The sequence below is a fragment of the Geotrypetes seraphini genome, chromosome 3 (genome assembly GCF_902459505.1).
Source record: "Geotrypetes seraphini chromosome 3, aGeoSer1.1, whole genome shotgun sequence".
Taxonomy (NCBI): Eukaryota; Metazoa; Chordata; class Amphibia; order Gymnophiona; family Dermophiidae; genus Geotrypetes; species Geotrypetes seraphini.
In genome coordinates, this window is record NC_047086.1 from 85068668 (window position 1) to 85082119 (window position 13452).

At 44.4% G+C, this 13452-nt stretch overlaps 1 protein-coding gene across 1 annotated transcript in view; it reads left to right on the top strand.

Annotated features, from left to right (window-relative positions):
- The first annotated feature begins 8514 nt into the window (after positions 1-8514).
- The window catches only part of RSAD2 (radical S-adenosyl methionine domain containing 2), a 32927-nt gene continuing 27989 nt past the window's right edge, over positions 8515-13452 (top strand). The window contains exon 1 of the mRNA XM_033937551.1: positions 8515-8848. Within this exon, the coding sequence (XP_033793442.1) occupies positions 8515-8848 (334 nt within the window). The remainder of the gene's footprint in view (positions 8849-13452) is intronic.

Sequence of the window (13452 nt, forward strand, 5' to 3'; positions counted from 1 at the left end):
AATTTATAGCTGAACAGCGGGTTCTTTTTCCCTATATGCATGACCTTGCATTTGTCCACGTTGAAGCGCATTTGCCATTTGTTTGCCCAGTCTTCCAGCTTGTCCAGGTCCCTTTGCAGGTCCTCACACTCCTCCCTGGTCCTAACTCTGCCGCACAGTTTGGTATCGTCTGCGAATTTTATAACCTCACACTTTACCTCCCTTTCCAGGTCATTGATGAATAGGAAAAGGAGAGCAAAGAGTGAAAAACACAGAGGACTTTAATAGATGGCTCAGAGCCTGGTGTCATCAAGAAGGCTTCAGGTACATAGGAGGATGGGGAAATACATGGAAGGACAAGAAGCTATATTGCACTGATGGGCTACATATTACTACAGCAGGAAAAAGAAACCTTGCAGAGAAATTTAGACAATATTTTTCTAGGCATTTAAACTAGAAGGTGGGGGTGGTGTATGTACGAAGGACAATTATAGAGACCACCCCCGGCAAAAGAAAAGATGTGATAGTAGTAAAGGCTGCAACATAAGCAATATCAGCAACTCATTTCTTAGTATTGCAACGGAAAGTGAAACAACACAAAAATCCATACAAAAAAGGAGATTATCGCTGAAAAAGAGCTGGAAAGCGATGACCACAAATGCTCGCAGTCTAAGCAACAAAGTTCATGATCTGCAAGCCCTGATATTAGAGGCAGATCTAGATATTGTTGCTATCACAGAGACATGGTTCAGTGAATCACATGGATGGGATGCAAACATACCAGGATATAATCTTTTTAGGAAGGACAGAGATGGTCATAAAGGTGAAGGAGTAGCTCTCTATGTAAAGATCAATATCCAAGCGACCGAAATGCAAGGGACCTGGGGAGAGGAAGAAGCGATATGGATTTCTCTGAAAAGAGAAGATGGAACTTCTATCTACGTGGGTGTAGTCTACAGACCTCCGACTCAATCGCAGCAAATTGATAAGGATCTGATTGTGGATATCCAAAAGTTTGGAAGGAAAGAGGAGGTTCTGCTGTTGGGAGATTTCAACCTGCCGGATGCGGACTGGAATGTTCCATCTGCGGAATCGGAAAGAAGTAGGGAGATTGTGGATGCCTTTCAAGAGGCTCTGCTCAGACAAATGGTGACGGAACCCACAAGGGAAAAAGCGATATTGGATCTGGTCCTCACAAATGGAGAGAGTATCTCTAATGTTCGAGTGGGTGCTCACCTGGGTAGTAGCGATCATCAAACGGTTTGGTTTGATATAGCGGCTAAAGTGGAGAGCGGCCGCACGATACTTAAAGTCCTAGATTTCAAATGTACGGACTTTAATGCAATGGGAAAGTACCTGAAGAAAGAGCTGTTAGGATGGGAGGACATAAGAGAAGTGGAAAGACAGTGGTCTAAGCTGAAAGGAGCGATAAAAATGGCTACGGACCTTTATGTGAAGAAAATCAATAAAAACAAGAGAAAAAGGAAGCCGATATGGTTCTCCAACCTAGTGGCTGAGAAAATAAAGGTGAAAGAGTTGGCATTCATGAAATATAAAAAAAACCCAAGAAGAGGAGAGCAGAAAGGACTACAGGGTGAAACTGAAAGAAGCCAAGAGAGAGATACGTTTGGCGAAGGCACAGGCGGAAGAACAAATTGCTAAAAATGTAAAAAAGGGAGATAAAAATTTTTTCTGATATATTAGTGAAAGGAGGAAGATAAAAAATGGAATTGCTAGGTTAAAAGATGCTGGGAACAAATATGTGGAGAGTGATGAGGAGAAAGCAAATGTGCTAAATAAATACTTCTGTTCTGTGTTCACAGAAGAAAATCCTGGAGAAGGACCGAGATTGTCTGGCAAAGTTACACGAGAAAATGGAGTAGATTCTGCGCCGTTCACGGAGGAGGGTGTTTATGAGCAACTTGAAAAACTGAAGGTGGACAAAGCGATGGGACCAGACGGGATCCATCCCAGGATACTAAGGGAGCTCAGAGAGGTTCTGGCGAGTCCTATTAAAGACTTGTTCAACAAATCTCTGGAGACGGGAGTGATTCCTGGGGATTGGAGGAGAGCGGATGTGGTCCCTATTCATAAAAGTGGTCACAGGGATGAAGCAGGAAACTACAGGCCGGTGAGCCTCACTTCAGTTGGAAAAATAATGGAAGTGTTGCTGAAAGAAAGGATAGTGTATTTCCTTGAATCTAATGGGTTACAGGATCCGAGGCAACATGGCTTTACAAAAGGTAAATCGTGCCAAACAAACCTGATTGAATTTTTTGATTGGGTGACCAGAGAGCTGGATCGAGGACATATGCTAGATGTAATTTACTTGGATTTCAGCAAAGCCTTTGATACAGTTCCTCATAGGAGGCTGTTGAACAAACTTGAAGGGCTGAAGTTAGGACCCAAAGTGGTGAACTGGGTCAGAAACTGGCTGTCGGACAGACGCCAGAGGGTGGTGGTTAATGGAAGTCGCTCGAAGGAAGGAAAGGTGACTAGTGGAGTCCCTCAGGGTTCGGTGCTGGGGCCAATCCTGTTTAATATGTATGTAAGTGACATTGCTGAAGGGGTAGAAAGAAAAGTGTGCCTTTTTGCAGATGATACCAAGATTTGTAACAGAGTAGACACCGAAGAGGGAGTGGAAAATATGAAAAAGGATCTGCAAAAGTTAGAGGAATGGTCTAATGCCTGGCAACTAAAATTCAATGCAAAGAAATGCAGAGTAATGCATTTGGGGATTAATAATAGGAAGGAACCGTATATGCTGGGAGGAGAGAAGCTGATATGCACGGACGGGGAGAGGGACCTTGGGGTGATAGTGTCCGAAGATCTAAAGGCGAAAAAACAGTGTGAAAAGGCAGTGGCTGCTGCCAGAAGGATTCTGGGCTGTATAAAGAGAGGCGTAGTCAGTAGAAGGAAGAAGGTGTTGATGCCCCTGTACAGGTCAATGGTGAGGCCCCCACTTGGAGTATTGTGTTCAGTTTTGGAGACCGTATCTGGCGAAAGATGTAAGAAGACTTGAGGCGGTGCAGAGGAGGGCGACGAAAATGATAGGAGGCTTGCGCCAGAAGACGTATGAGGAGAGACTGGAAGCCCTGAATATGTATACCCTAGAGGAAAGGAGAGACAGGGGAGATATGATTCAGACGTTCAAATACTTAAAGGGTATTAACGTAGAACAAAATCTTTTCCAGAGAAAGGAAAATGGTAAAACCAGAGGACATAATTTGAGGTTAAGGGGTGGTAGATTCAGGGGCAATGTTAGGAAATTCTATTTTACGGAGGGGTGGTGGATGCCTGGAATGCGCTCCCGAGAGAGGTGGTGGAGAGTAAAACTGTGACTGAGTTCAAAGAAGCGTGGGATGAACACAGAAGATTTAGAATCAGAAAATAATATTAAAGATTGAACTAGGCCAGTTACTGGGCAGACTTGTACGGTCTGTGTCTGTGCATGGCCGTTTGGAGGAGGATGGGCAGGGGAGGGCTTCAATGGCTGGGAGGGTGTAGATGGGCTGGAGTAAGTCTTAACAGAGATTTCGGCAGTTGGAACCCAAGCACAGTACCGGGTAAAGCTTTGGATTCTCGCCCAGAAATAGCTAAGAAGAAAAAAAAAAAAAATTTAAATTGAATCAGGTTGGGCAGACTGGATGGACCATTCGGGTCTTTATCTGCCGTCATCTACTATGTTACTATGTTAGAATGCTAGGTATAATCAAGAAGGGTATTACAACCAGAACGAAAGAAGTTATCTTGCCATTGTATCGGGCGATGGTGCATCCGCATCTGGAGTATTGCATCCAATATTGGTCGCCGTACCTTAAGAAGGATATGGCGATACTCGAGAGGGTTCAGAGGAGAGCGACACGTTTGATAAAAGGTATGGAAAACCTTTCATACACTGAGAGACTGGAGAAACTGGGGCTCTTTTCCCTGGAGAAGAGGAGAATTGGAGGGGATATGATAGAGACCTACAAGATCATGAAGGGCATAGAGAAAGTGGAGAGGGACAGATTCTTCAAACTTTTGAAAACTACAAGAACGAGAGGGCATTCGGAAAAGTTGAAAGGGGACAGATTTGAAACCAATGCTAGGAAGTTTTTCTTCACCCAACAGGTGGTGGACACCTGGAATGCGCTTCCAGAGGGCGTGATAGGACAGAGTATGGTATTGGGGTTCAAGAAGGGATTGGACAATTTTCTGAAGGAAAGAGGGGTATAGATAGAGGACTACTACACAGGTCCTGGACCTGTTGGGCCGCCGCGCAAGCAGACTGCTGGGCACTTCTTATGTTCTTATACTGTCTACCTACGGTTTTCTATCTCTTTTTTCTCACACCACTCCTCACATTCCCCTTCCTCTTATTCCCTGTCTTTCACTATCTTTATCCTCTACCCTTTCCATCCAGCATGTCGTTCTCTCTCTCTTCCCACTTCCATCCAGTATGTATCCCCTCTTTCAGTCTGAAGCCAAGAGGACATCCTTGAATGTCCTATTTAATAACCTTTGACTGACTCTCCAGTACCTTTTAGCAACTCCTGGGGTGAAGTACAGGAGAAATCATGAAGTGAATGAACCTTTGATTTGGAAACAGTAAGCAGAAACACAGGAATACTGGTCCTCTTATTAATTCAGGGCTGTACTGAGGCAGGGGAAGGGCTCTTCTGAATGCACTCCAAGAATCCCTCCATCAGCACAGAAGATCTGTCTCAGCACTTACTACCTCAGCTGGGCCTACCATCCATATGAGTGCAAGAACATGCTGTGCTAAAAGTCACACTAAACTAAACCTTAAGTTTGTATACCGCATCATCTCCATAAAGATAGAGCTCAACACGGTTTACAGCAGCGGTCTCAAACACGCGGCCCACGGGCCACATGTGGCTCTCCAAGTTTTATTTGTGGTCCGCGGTCTGGACTGGATAATTCCTTCCTTTTGGAGCAGCAGCAGATCTGGCCGGTTCGTTCCGTTCAAAGCCGTGGGTTGGCGCTATTCGCTCCTGCATCGGAAGCCTCTCTGACATCACAACATCAGAGAGGCTTCAGACGCAGGCGCGGATCTCGCAAGGAGCTGCCACCCGCGGCTTTGAATGGAATGAGCCGGCCAGACATGCTGCTGCTCCAGTGGCGTACCAAGGGGGGGGGGCGGTCCGCACAGCTGGTCACCCTCCACTGTTCTTCCTAGTGCGGCTTGCGGCTCCTCTAGAGCAGGGGTGCCCAACTGCTTCCCTTCCCTTCTCACCGCCAGCACCATGCTCTTTAAGCTCCCTGCTTCTCTCGCCGCCCAACCTCAATTCTGACGTCGAGAGGACGTTCTGGCTAGCCAATCGCTGCCTGGCTGCCCGGAACGTCCTTTCCGACGTTAGAATTGTAGTCGGGCGGCGAGAGTTGGTAGGCCCCGTGGAGATCTCGGCCTGTTCCCGATGGCGGCAGCAGCAGCAGCCTATTCCCCGGCGGCGGTGGTGGCATGGGGGAGGGCAGGAAGGAAGAAAGAAAGAAGGGGAGGGGACAGGGAGCCAGAAGGAAAAAAGAAAAAAGGGGGGGGGGGACAAGGAGCCAGAAACAAAGCAAAAAAGGGACAAGGAATCAGAGAAAGACAAGACATAGAAAATGAAAGAAAAAGTTGGGGGAGGGAATGAGGTCTGGAGGAGAGGAAGCATACAGGAGGCTGAAAGAAGAGAAGAAATATTGGATGCACAGTCAGAAGAATAAAGTGCAACCAGAGACTGATGAAATTACCATGAACAAAGGTAGGAAAATTATTTTATTTTCAATTTAGTAATAGAAATGTGCCAGTTTTGAGAAAGAAAAGATATTAAACTTTAAATGTGAGTGCTGCAGAAAAAAGTAGAGTACTTGGAGGGCCGCAGAAAAAATAGTTAATGTCTTATTAAAGAAATGACAATTTTGCATAAGGTAAAACTGTTAAAGGAAAGTTTTATAAACTATAAAGAGTTTAACCTCATGCAAAATTGTCATTTCTTTAATAAGACATTACGGTAACTATTTTTTTCTGCGGCCCTCCAAGTACCTACAAATCCAAAATGTGGCCCCGCAAAGGGTTTGAGACCACTGGTTTACAGGTAATTCAATAAATGAGGAAAGGACATAATAAGAAATTAGATAGCTTTACGTTTTGGAGAAAAGCCAGGTTTTCAGATGCTTTCGGAATAATTGGAATGAGCCTAGGTTCCGCTGAGGGGCAGGGAGGTTATTCCAAAGCTCTGTGAATTTGAAGAAAAGGGATGTCCCTAATTTACCTGCATATATGACACTTTTTAACGAGGGGAAAGATAGTTTGAGTATATGGGCGGATCTGGTAGTGTCAGGTCTCAAAGAATTCCAGGATAGTGGGATTAGGGGAGGAAGAATGCCTCTAACACATTTTTTTATTTAAACATATTTTTCTTCCAGTAGTTGTTTAGATGATTTACACATCTGTTTATAAAAACATATTTGCAATAGAAGAGAACACGTCTGAAGAGTCAATGTGACCTCAGCATGTTGTCCACTTCCTTCTACTACTGACAGAGGTGACGAAGAGCATGTGATGAGTTAAGGAAATTACTAGCGAAGTAAAATTCAGAAACCATGTGACTTCAATTTGTAAATGGATTGTGATTGGAAGCTATACCACCTACATATGTTTAATAATGAATGAATTAATGATGTCAATAAAATGGCTAGTCACCTGTATTTGGGAAGCCTTTCTGACGTCCCATTATTTTGGCGGATGCAGAAACGCTTCTCAAAGCGCTGACTTTCTAGCTACACTTGAGTGTGGAATTCTTTCTCTGATCTCCCCAGAAATAGAATTAAGAGCTGAGAAATATATGGAAGTATTAGGAGGCAGGTAGATAGCCTGTCCATATGATTATTTCAGCGAAATACTCTCTTTTGTTGTACCTTGGAGAGTGGCAGCAACACTATGAAGCCCCCTCCTCTCCAAACACTGCTGGCCGCTACAATCATGGCTAGGAACTGGGGGTCTGTCAGGTGGAATGTGGAGGACTTCTCTCTTCTTCCTCCCAGTCCCAGCTGACTGGCCTCATCTGTTTTTCTTGCCTTCTCTATGACCTCTCCTCCTGGTGGGTCCCGCTGGCCTTTCCTCTCCTTGGCAGCTGCTGGCAATGCACCGTGCATGAGGTCATACTTGTTGGAGGAGGGCCCGTCATCCAACCAGTTTTGCCACACAGCACGTGCCAGTAGATCAGGCAGTGGCATAGTGAAGGTGGCACCCCTCCCCTGCCCTCAACTCTGCCCCCCCCCCCGTTCCTTCCCCAATCCTTCCTGCCTCGTGAACGCCCCCTTCCTTTCCCTCATACCTCTAGTGGTTCACTGCCGCGAGCAGCAAGAACATCAACATGCTTCTCCTGACTCTGTCGGCTCTCCCTCCTATGCGTGGTACCCGGAAGTGACATTAGCGGGAGAGACAATGCAGTTGCGAGGAGCATGCTGAAGGTACGGGGGAAGGGGGGCATGCATGTGGTGAGGGGAGGAGTGGGAAGAGGCGGGGGGCAGAGAGGTGGAGAGGTGTCGGCACCCCCACCAATATAGTGCCCAGGGGGTGGACCGCCCCCCTTACTATGCCACTGAGATCAGGTGACCAGTGTGACCTGGTGTGGGCTGTGCATCTTCTGTGCGCTTGAGTCTTGACTGATTTGCTATGACGCTGATGCCCGCTGCCCCTCCCCCCCCCCACAATGAACCCAGATAAAAAGCTGCCCCTAGTAAAAGCTGCCCGGATGCCCCAACGGACTGCTGAAAAGAGGACATGCTTGGGGAAACTCGGACATATGGTAACACCCATCCAAACTGGTTTATCTTATTGTTAACCACTCTGATCTGTAGAAATATGGGCAGTATCTAACCCCCTCTTTTACAAAGGTGCACTAAGATTTTTAGCGCGCGCTAAATATTAACACCCGCTAAACGCTAACACATGTATGTTATCTTATGGACGTGTTAGCGGTTAGCGCACGTGTTGATTTAGCGCATGCTAAATCCGCAGTAAAATGCTTAGCGTGTCTTTGTAAAAAAGGGCCCACGTGTTTTAAAGTACTGTAATTTCATGGGTGTTAGTCAGGGGTCACCACCATCGGCTCTTAAGTCAGTGAGAAATCATGGGGAGAGATGAAGGACAGAAAACCCGAAACCTGAGACTTGGCAGCAAGAAGAGGGAAATCCTTTAGACTCTCCAGGGAATTTGGCAGGGAACTTGGGAGGAGAGAGAAATGGATTGCTGAATACAAGTGTTGAAAATAAACAATCCTTTCAGTTTCTAACATGCCTCTTGGATAACTAATGATGTAGCTGCTGTTTAAGTTTCACTTCCTGCAAACAGAATGCGAAACTTGTTGCCCATTCTCTGAGAATGGGCATAGGTGGAATCTTTGCGCACACACACACACACACACACCCTCCACCTCTCTATTTAAGGAAGGAGATAAAACTTTCCTCAACAGAATCTCCACGGAGAGCACTCTGGAGCAGCAGAAGAGCCTTGGCTGGCATCGCTTGAATATAAAAAAAAAAAAAATGCAGCGTGCAGCATTTTTCTGGGAGCCACTTAAGCTTCTGAGCAAGAAGCTAAACTTCTTCTTGTTCATCCTGAAGCTGCTGCCCTTTTGGTGCTGGCACAACATCTGGGGTAAAAAGAATACAGTGGTGGGAGCGAGAAGCACCTGGGCTCGGAGGAGGACAGCCAATGCAAACCCAGAACGAGAGGCAGCTGTCATCCCCACTAGCGTGAACTATCACTTTACAAGACAGTGCAACTACAAGTGTGGCTTCTGTTTCCACACTGCTAAAACGTCCTTTGTCTTACCTCTTGAAGAAGCCAAAAGAGGGCTTTCATTGCTGAAGGAAGCGGGTGAGCTATTTCACATCCATCCCAAAAAAAAAATGTGGTTTGGGGGTTCATTTTCAAAGTACTTAGACACACATTCCATGCCTTTCTAGATACTGAGAATTGGTCGTTATGTGACTGTTATTCAAGGAGTTGAATTTATTCTATGTTTATACTGTATCAACCTTTCACTTTTTTTTTTTTTTGGGGGGGGTTCTTTGATTTTTTTGTTTGTTTGTTTGCATCTTCAGGAGTCTGTCATAGGGGAAAACACCCTCCAGGGATTGAAGACAAAGTTAGACAAGTTCCTGGTGAACAAGAGCGTTTGCTGGTAGGGCTAGTCTCAGGGTGCTGATCTTTGACCAGAGGGCTGCCACATGAGCAGACTGCTGGGTCTGACCCAGCAGGGGCAAATCTTATGCTCTTATGTTCTCAGTATACCTGCTCGGCACTGAGTGGCTTCCTTACTGGCTTTCGCAAATTCTTGCTGCTCATGCAGCTCAGATGGCGAAATTGGATCGCGTAGCTGGTTAACAGTGGGGCAGGAGTTTGGAAAGCTTGTTCTTGCCCGCTGCACCTCCACCAGCGATCAGCAGAGGACCCACTGTACCTCCACCAGATCGGCAGAGGTATGAAGATAGGGCATGGAGGAGGAGAGGGGCAGAGCCTGACAGTGGCGGCAGCCTTAAAAAATTCTGGGAGGGGGCAGACCCAAATATAAACCAGGACCCCCATTTTTGGGCCAATTTTTTGGCCCAAAAATCCTGGTTTATATTCGAGTATATACGGTATAATCAATATGGAGACATTAATAACGTACTGGAATGATCGATTCTATAACCTATGATGTAGTAATCTGTGGAATATTATTGCATACTAAACCCCCACTGTACCGATATAAAAGCCGACTTTTCATTATTATGACCGGGATTGCCATGCAAATGGTTACTCAGAATTGGGAAAGCTGGGATCGGCTTAATTTTTCATTTTGGTGGGCGAATTGGGCGCAGATGTTGACGTGATAAGCCGCGGCTGCCAGTTTAGTGTGCCGCAGCTCGCAAAGTTTGCAAGAAACTGAGGGCATTAAGCCTTACTACTGTTACTACATCATGAGGATTGTTTTCTAATGGATAGTACACACTAATCAGTAATAAATGATGACTTTTGTATTAATGACCCTGCTAATGCAAGACTTAATTTATTTTATTTAAAACATTTAGGGCCCCTTTTACAAAGCCATGGTAGCAATGCTGCCATGGTAAATACACTGAGACTATACTGTGGCTTTGTAAAATGGGTCCTTATAGTCTACCTATCAAATGCCCATGTGGGATCCCTTAGAGGGTTAAGCCAAGGGAACCTGTCACCAGGAGTAGGATCCCTAAGATAATAGACTTGAGGGTGGGTCAGTAGAGTGGGTAGACATGATGGGCTATGGCCCTTATCTGCCGTCATCTTCTATGTTAATAATTAAAACTAACATTCTAATGACAGCAATAATAAATAATAATAAAAAACCCAGCTTCTGCAAAGACAGTAATTATGTAGTTCTGTATGCCTGCTGGAACAATAGGGTCTTTAAACCCTTCTTAAATTGTTCTAGATCTTGCAATGTCCTTAATTAGAACAAGATATTCCAAAGGTTAGGGCCAGCAATAAAAAAAGGTGGATGATCAGTACTGCTCCAATCCCGTGAGTTGAAGGAACATCAAGCTTGGCCTGGTTAGCTGACCAGGGTGGTTGATATAACTTTAAATCAGCAGCAATTATAACAGTCAGAGAGATATTTAAACACCAATAATGTTTTAAAAATGATCCTCTGCTAGATAGGTAGCCAGTGTAATCGCTTCAGAGTTGGTGTTATATGGTCAAAACGAAAAATCTCCCAAATGATCCTAGCAGTCACATTCTATGCCACCTGCAAAGCTCATCAGATTTATAGGGGCACCAAGTATTACATTACATTACATTATTCCGCCTATACCTTGCAGTTCAAGGCGGATTTACAAAAGATTTGACTGGACATTTTCCAGTAAAGATACACTTTTTTTTTTTTTTTTAATAACAGAGGAGATATAGCTGGATAGATTCCAAGGGGAACTTCCGAATTGGAGGTAAATTGAAAATGCAGAGCTAGTATGTGTCGAATTAGGATTAAAAAAAACTATGGCAAATTGTAACCTGTTAACTGTACACTTCTCCCTCCGTATTCACGGTTTCCATACCTGCGGTTTCGCTTATTCACGATTTTTTTGGCCACTGACTCGGCCCCTCCCCCCCAAAATGTCATCACTACATTTTTTTTTTCCTTTTACTTCTCTTGACAGTACAGATAAAAAAATTTATCACTTACCATTACTGTAACTTTGAATATCGCTGCTGCCATGCTTTCTCACACAAATTCACTGCTTCTATGTTTCCCAATGTGCGCTGAGAAAAACGCTGCTTCCCAGCATCCCTAGAGAGAAAGGCTTCTTCCCAGCATGCATAAAATCACTAGTTGGCTGCCCTGAAATCGCTGGTTGGCTGCCCTGAAATTGCTGGTTGGCTGCCCAGAAATCGCTAATTGCTTGCCTGCCCTGAAATTGCTGCTTGCTTCTCCTTCAAGATCAGATCAGGTCTCCGACCATGGCTACAAAGCGCAAGAGTTCAAGTGGTACCAATAGTGCTCCCAAAAGTGAAAAAAAAAAGTGAAAACCTTACAAGAAAAGGTAGAATTACTGGATATGCTTCAGAGACTAAAGCCATCCTTTACTGTTGCTTGACATTATGGCATAAATGAGTCAACCATTAAATAATTTTTTTTTAAAAAACCCAAATCCGTGAAGCTGTTGCGGCAGCGGCACCAACAGCTGCGAAGGCATTACATGTTGTGCGAGATGCCAATCTCTCATACAGAAGCTGCAACATTTCTGTGGGTGCAGGATTGCTACAAAAAGAGAATCCCGGTAGATTCTGTGATGATAAGAGCAAAGGCTAAGAGCTCCTTTTACAAAGCCGCGCTAGGCTTTAACGCATGAAATAGTGCGTGATAAATTGCTGCATGCGCTAGCCGCTAACACCTCCTTTTGAGCAGGTGGTAGATTTCTGGCTAGCGCGCGTAATCCGGTGCGTGCAATAAAACCGCTAGCGCGGCTTTGTAAAAGGAGCCCTAAGTCTTTATATGAAAACTTGAAGAAGGGAGAAGGTGAAAGTTCGCAATCCACCGACTTTCTGGCCAGTAAAGGGTGGTTTGATAAATTCCGTCACAGGTAAGGCCTGCGAAATGTGAGAGTGACAGGATAAGCAGCATCCGCCAACCAAGAGGCAGCTAGAAAGTTCCCTTCTACCTTTAAGGCAATTATTGAAGAGAAGGGATATGAACCTGAGCAGGCATTCAATGCCGATGAAACTGCTCTCTTTTGGAAGAAAATGCCTCAGAGGACTTTCATTAGCAAAGAGGATAAGCGAGCACCGGGTTTCAAGGCTGCAAGGGATAGATTAACCATGCTCCTTTGTGCAAATGCAGTAGGCCATATGATAAAGCCAACCCTGATTTATAAAGCCGCAAACCCCCGAGCCTTGAAGGGAATAGATAAGTTCCAGCTGCCTGTTTACTGGATGAGCAACAAGAAGGCTTGGACAACCAGAGCACTGCTCCTAGAATGGTTTAATCATTGTTTTGTGCCAGAAGTAAGAAAATACCTGGCCAATAAAGGAATTGAATTTAATGTTCTGTTGGTATTGGACAATGCCCCTTGCCACCCAGACACACGTGAGTTCCATATTGATTGTCCCCCAACACAACAATAGAAAAAAACTATGTTACTTTGCAAAAACTGCAAATAACATATACAAAAGTTATTTGTGTCTTTTTCATATTCGTGCCTATTGATGGAACATATCCACTGCGAATAGGGAGGGAGAAGTGTATACTATGCATGTTAACCTGTAACCCATTCTGAGCTCTTTGTAGGTCTAAATCCCACACTGCTCCTTGTAACCCTGGGCAAGTCACTTAATCCCTCAGTGCTCCAAGTACATTAGACAGATTGTGAGCCCGCCAGGACAGATAGGAAAAAATACTTGAGTTCCTGAATAATTTGTAATCTGCATAGAACTGTAGGACATGCTGAATCTAAATAATAAAATAAATAAATAAAATAAAATAAATGGGATAGAAAACAAATTAAATAAATAAATAAGTTCTCCAGGTCTAATGGAATAATTTCTTTTTCCTGTACTGACTTGCTGAGATCATTCCTCATCAGATGTTTCAAGTTGCTTATCCTTCTTCAGGTGCACAGTCAATTGGCTTCTAGTGATTTTCATACTTCATAATGACAGCTCTATAGTTTTCAAAATAGCGTGCTATTGTATTTTCCTGTTTCCAGTCTTTTAAGACAGCTATTTTAACAGCGTGTTCTAACATATTGATTTATCCCCTCTTTTACTAAGGTGCGTTATGCTTTTCAGCGCGCGGTAAATGCTAACGCCTGCATGTTATCCTAAGGACGCGTTAGCGGTTAGCGCATGCATTGATTTAGCGCGTGCTAAATGCTTAGCGCACCTCAGTAAAAGAGAGCCGTTCTCTCATATATATAATTGTAATCTCCTTTATGTATATTTGTGGCAAGAAGAGAACATTA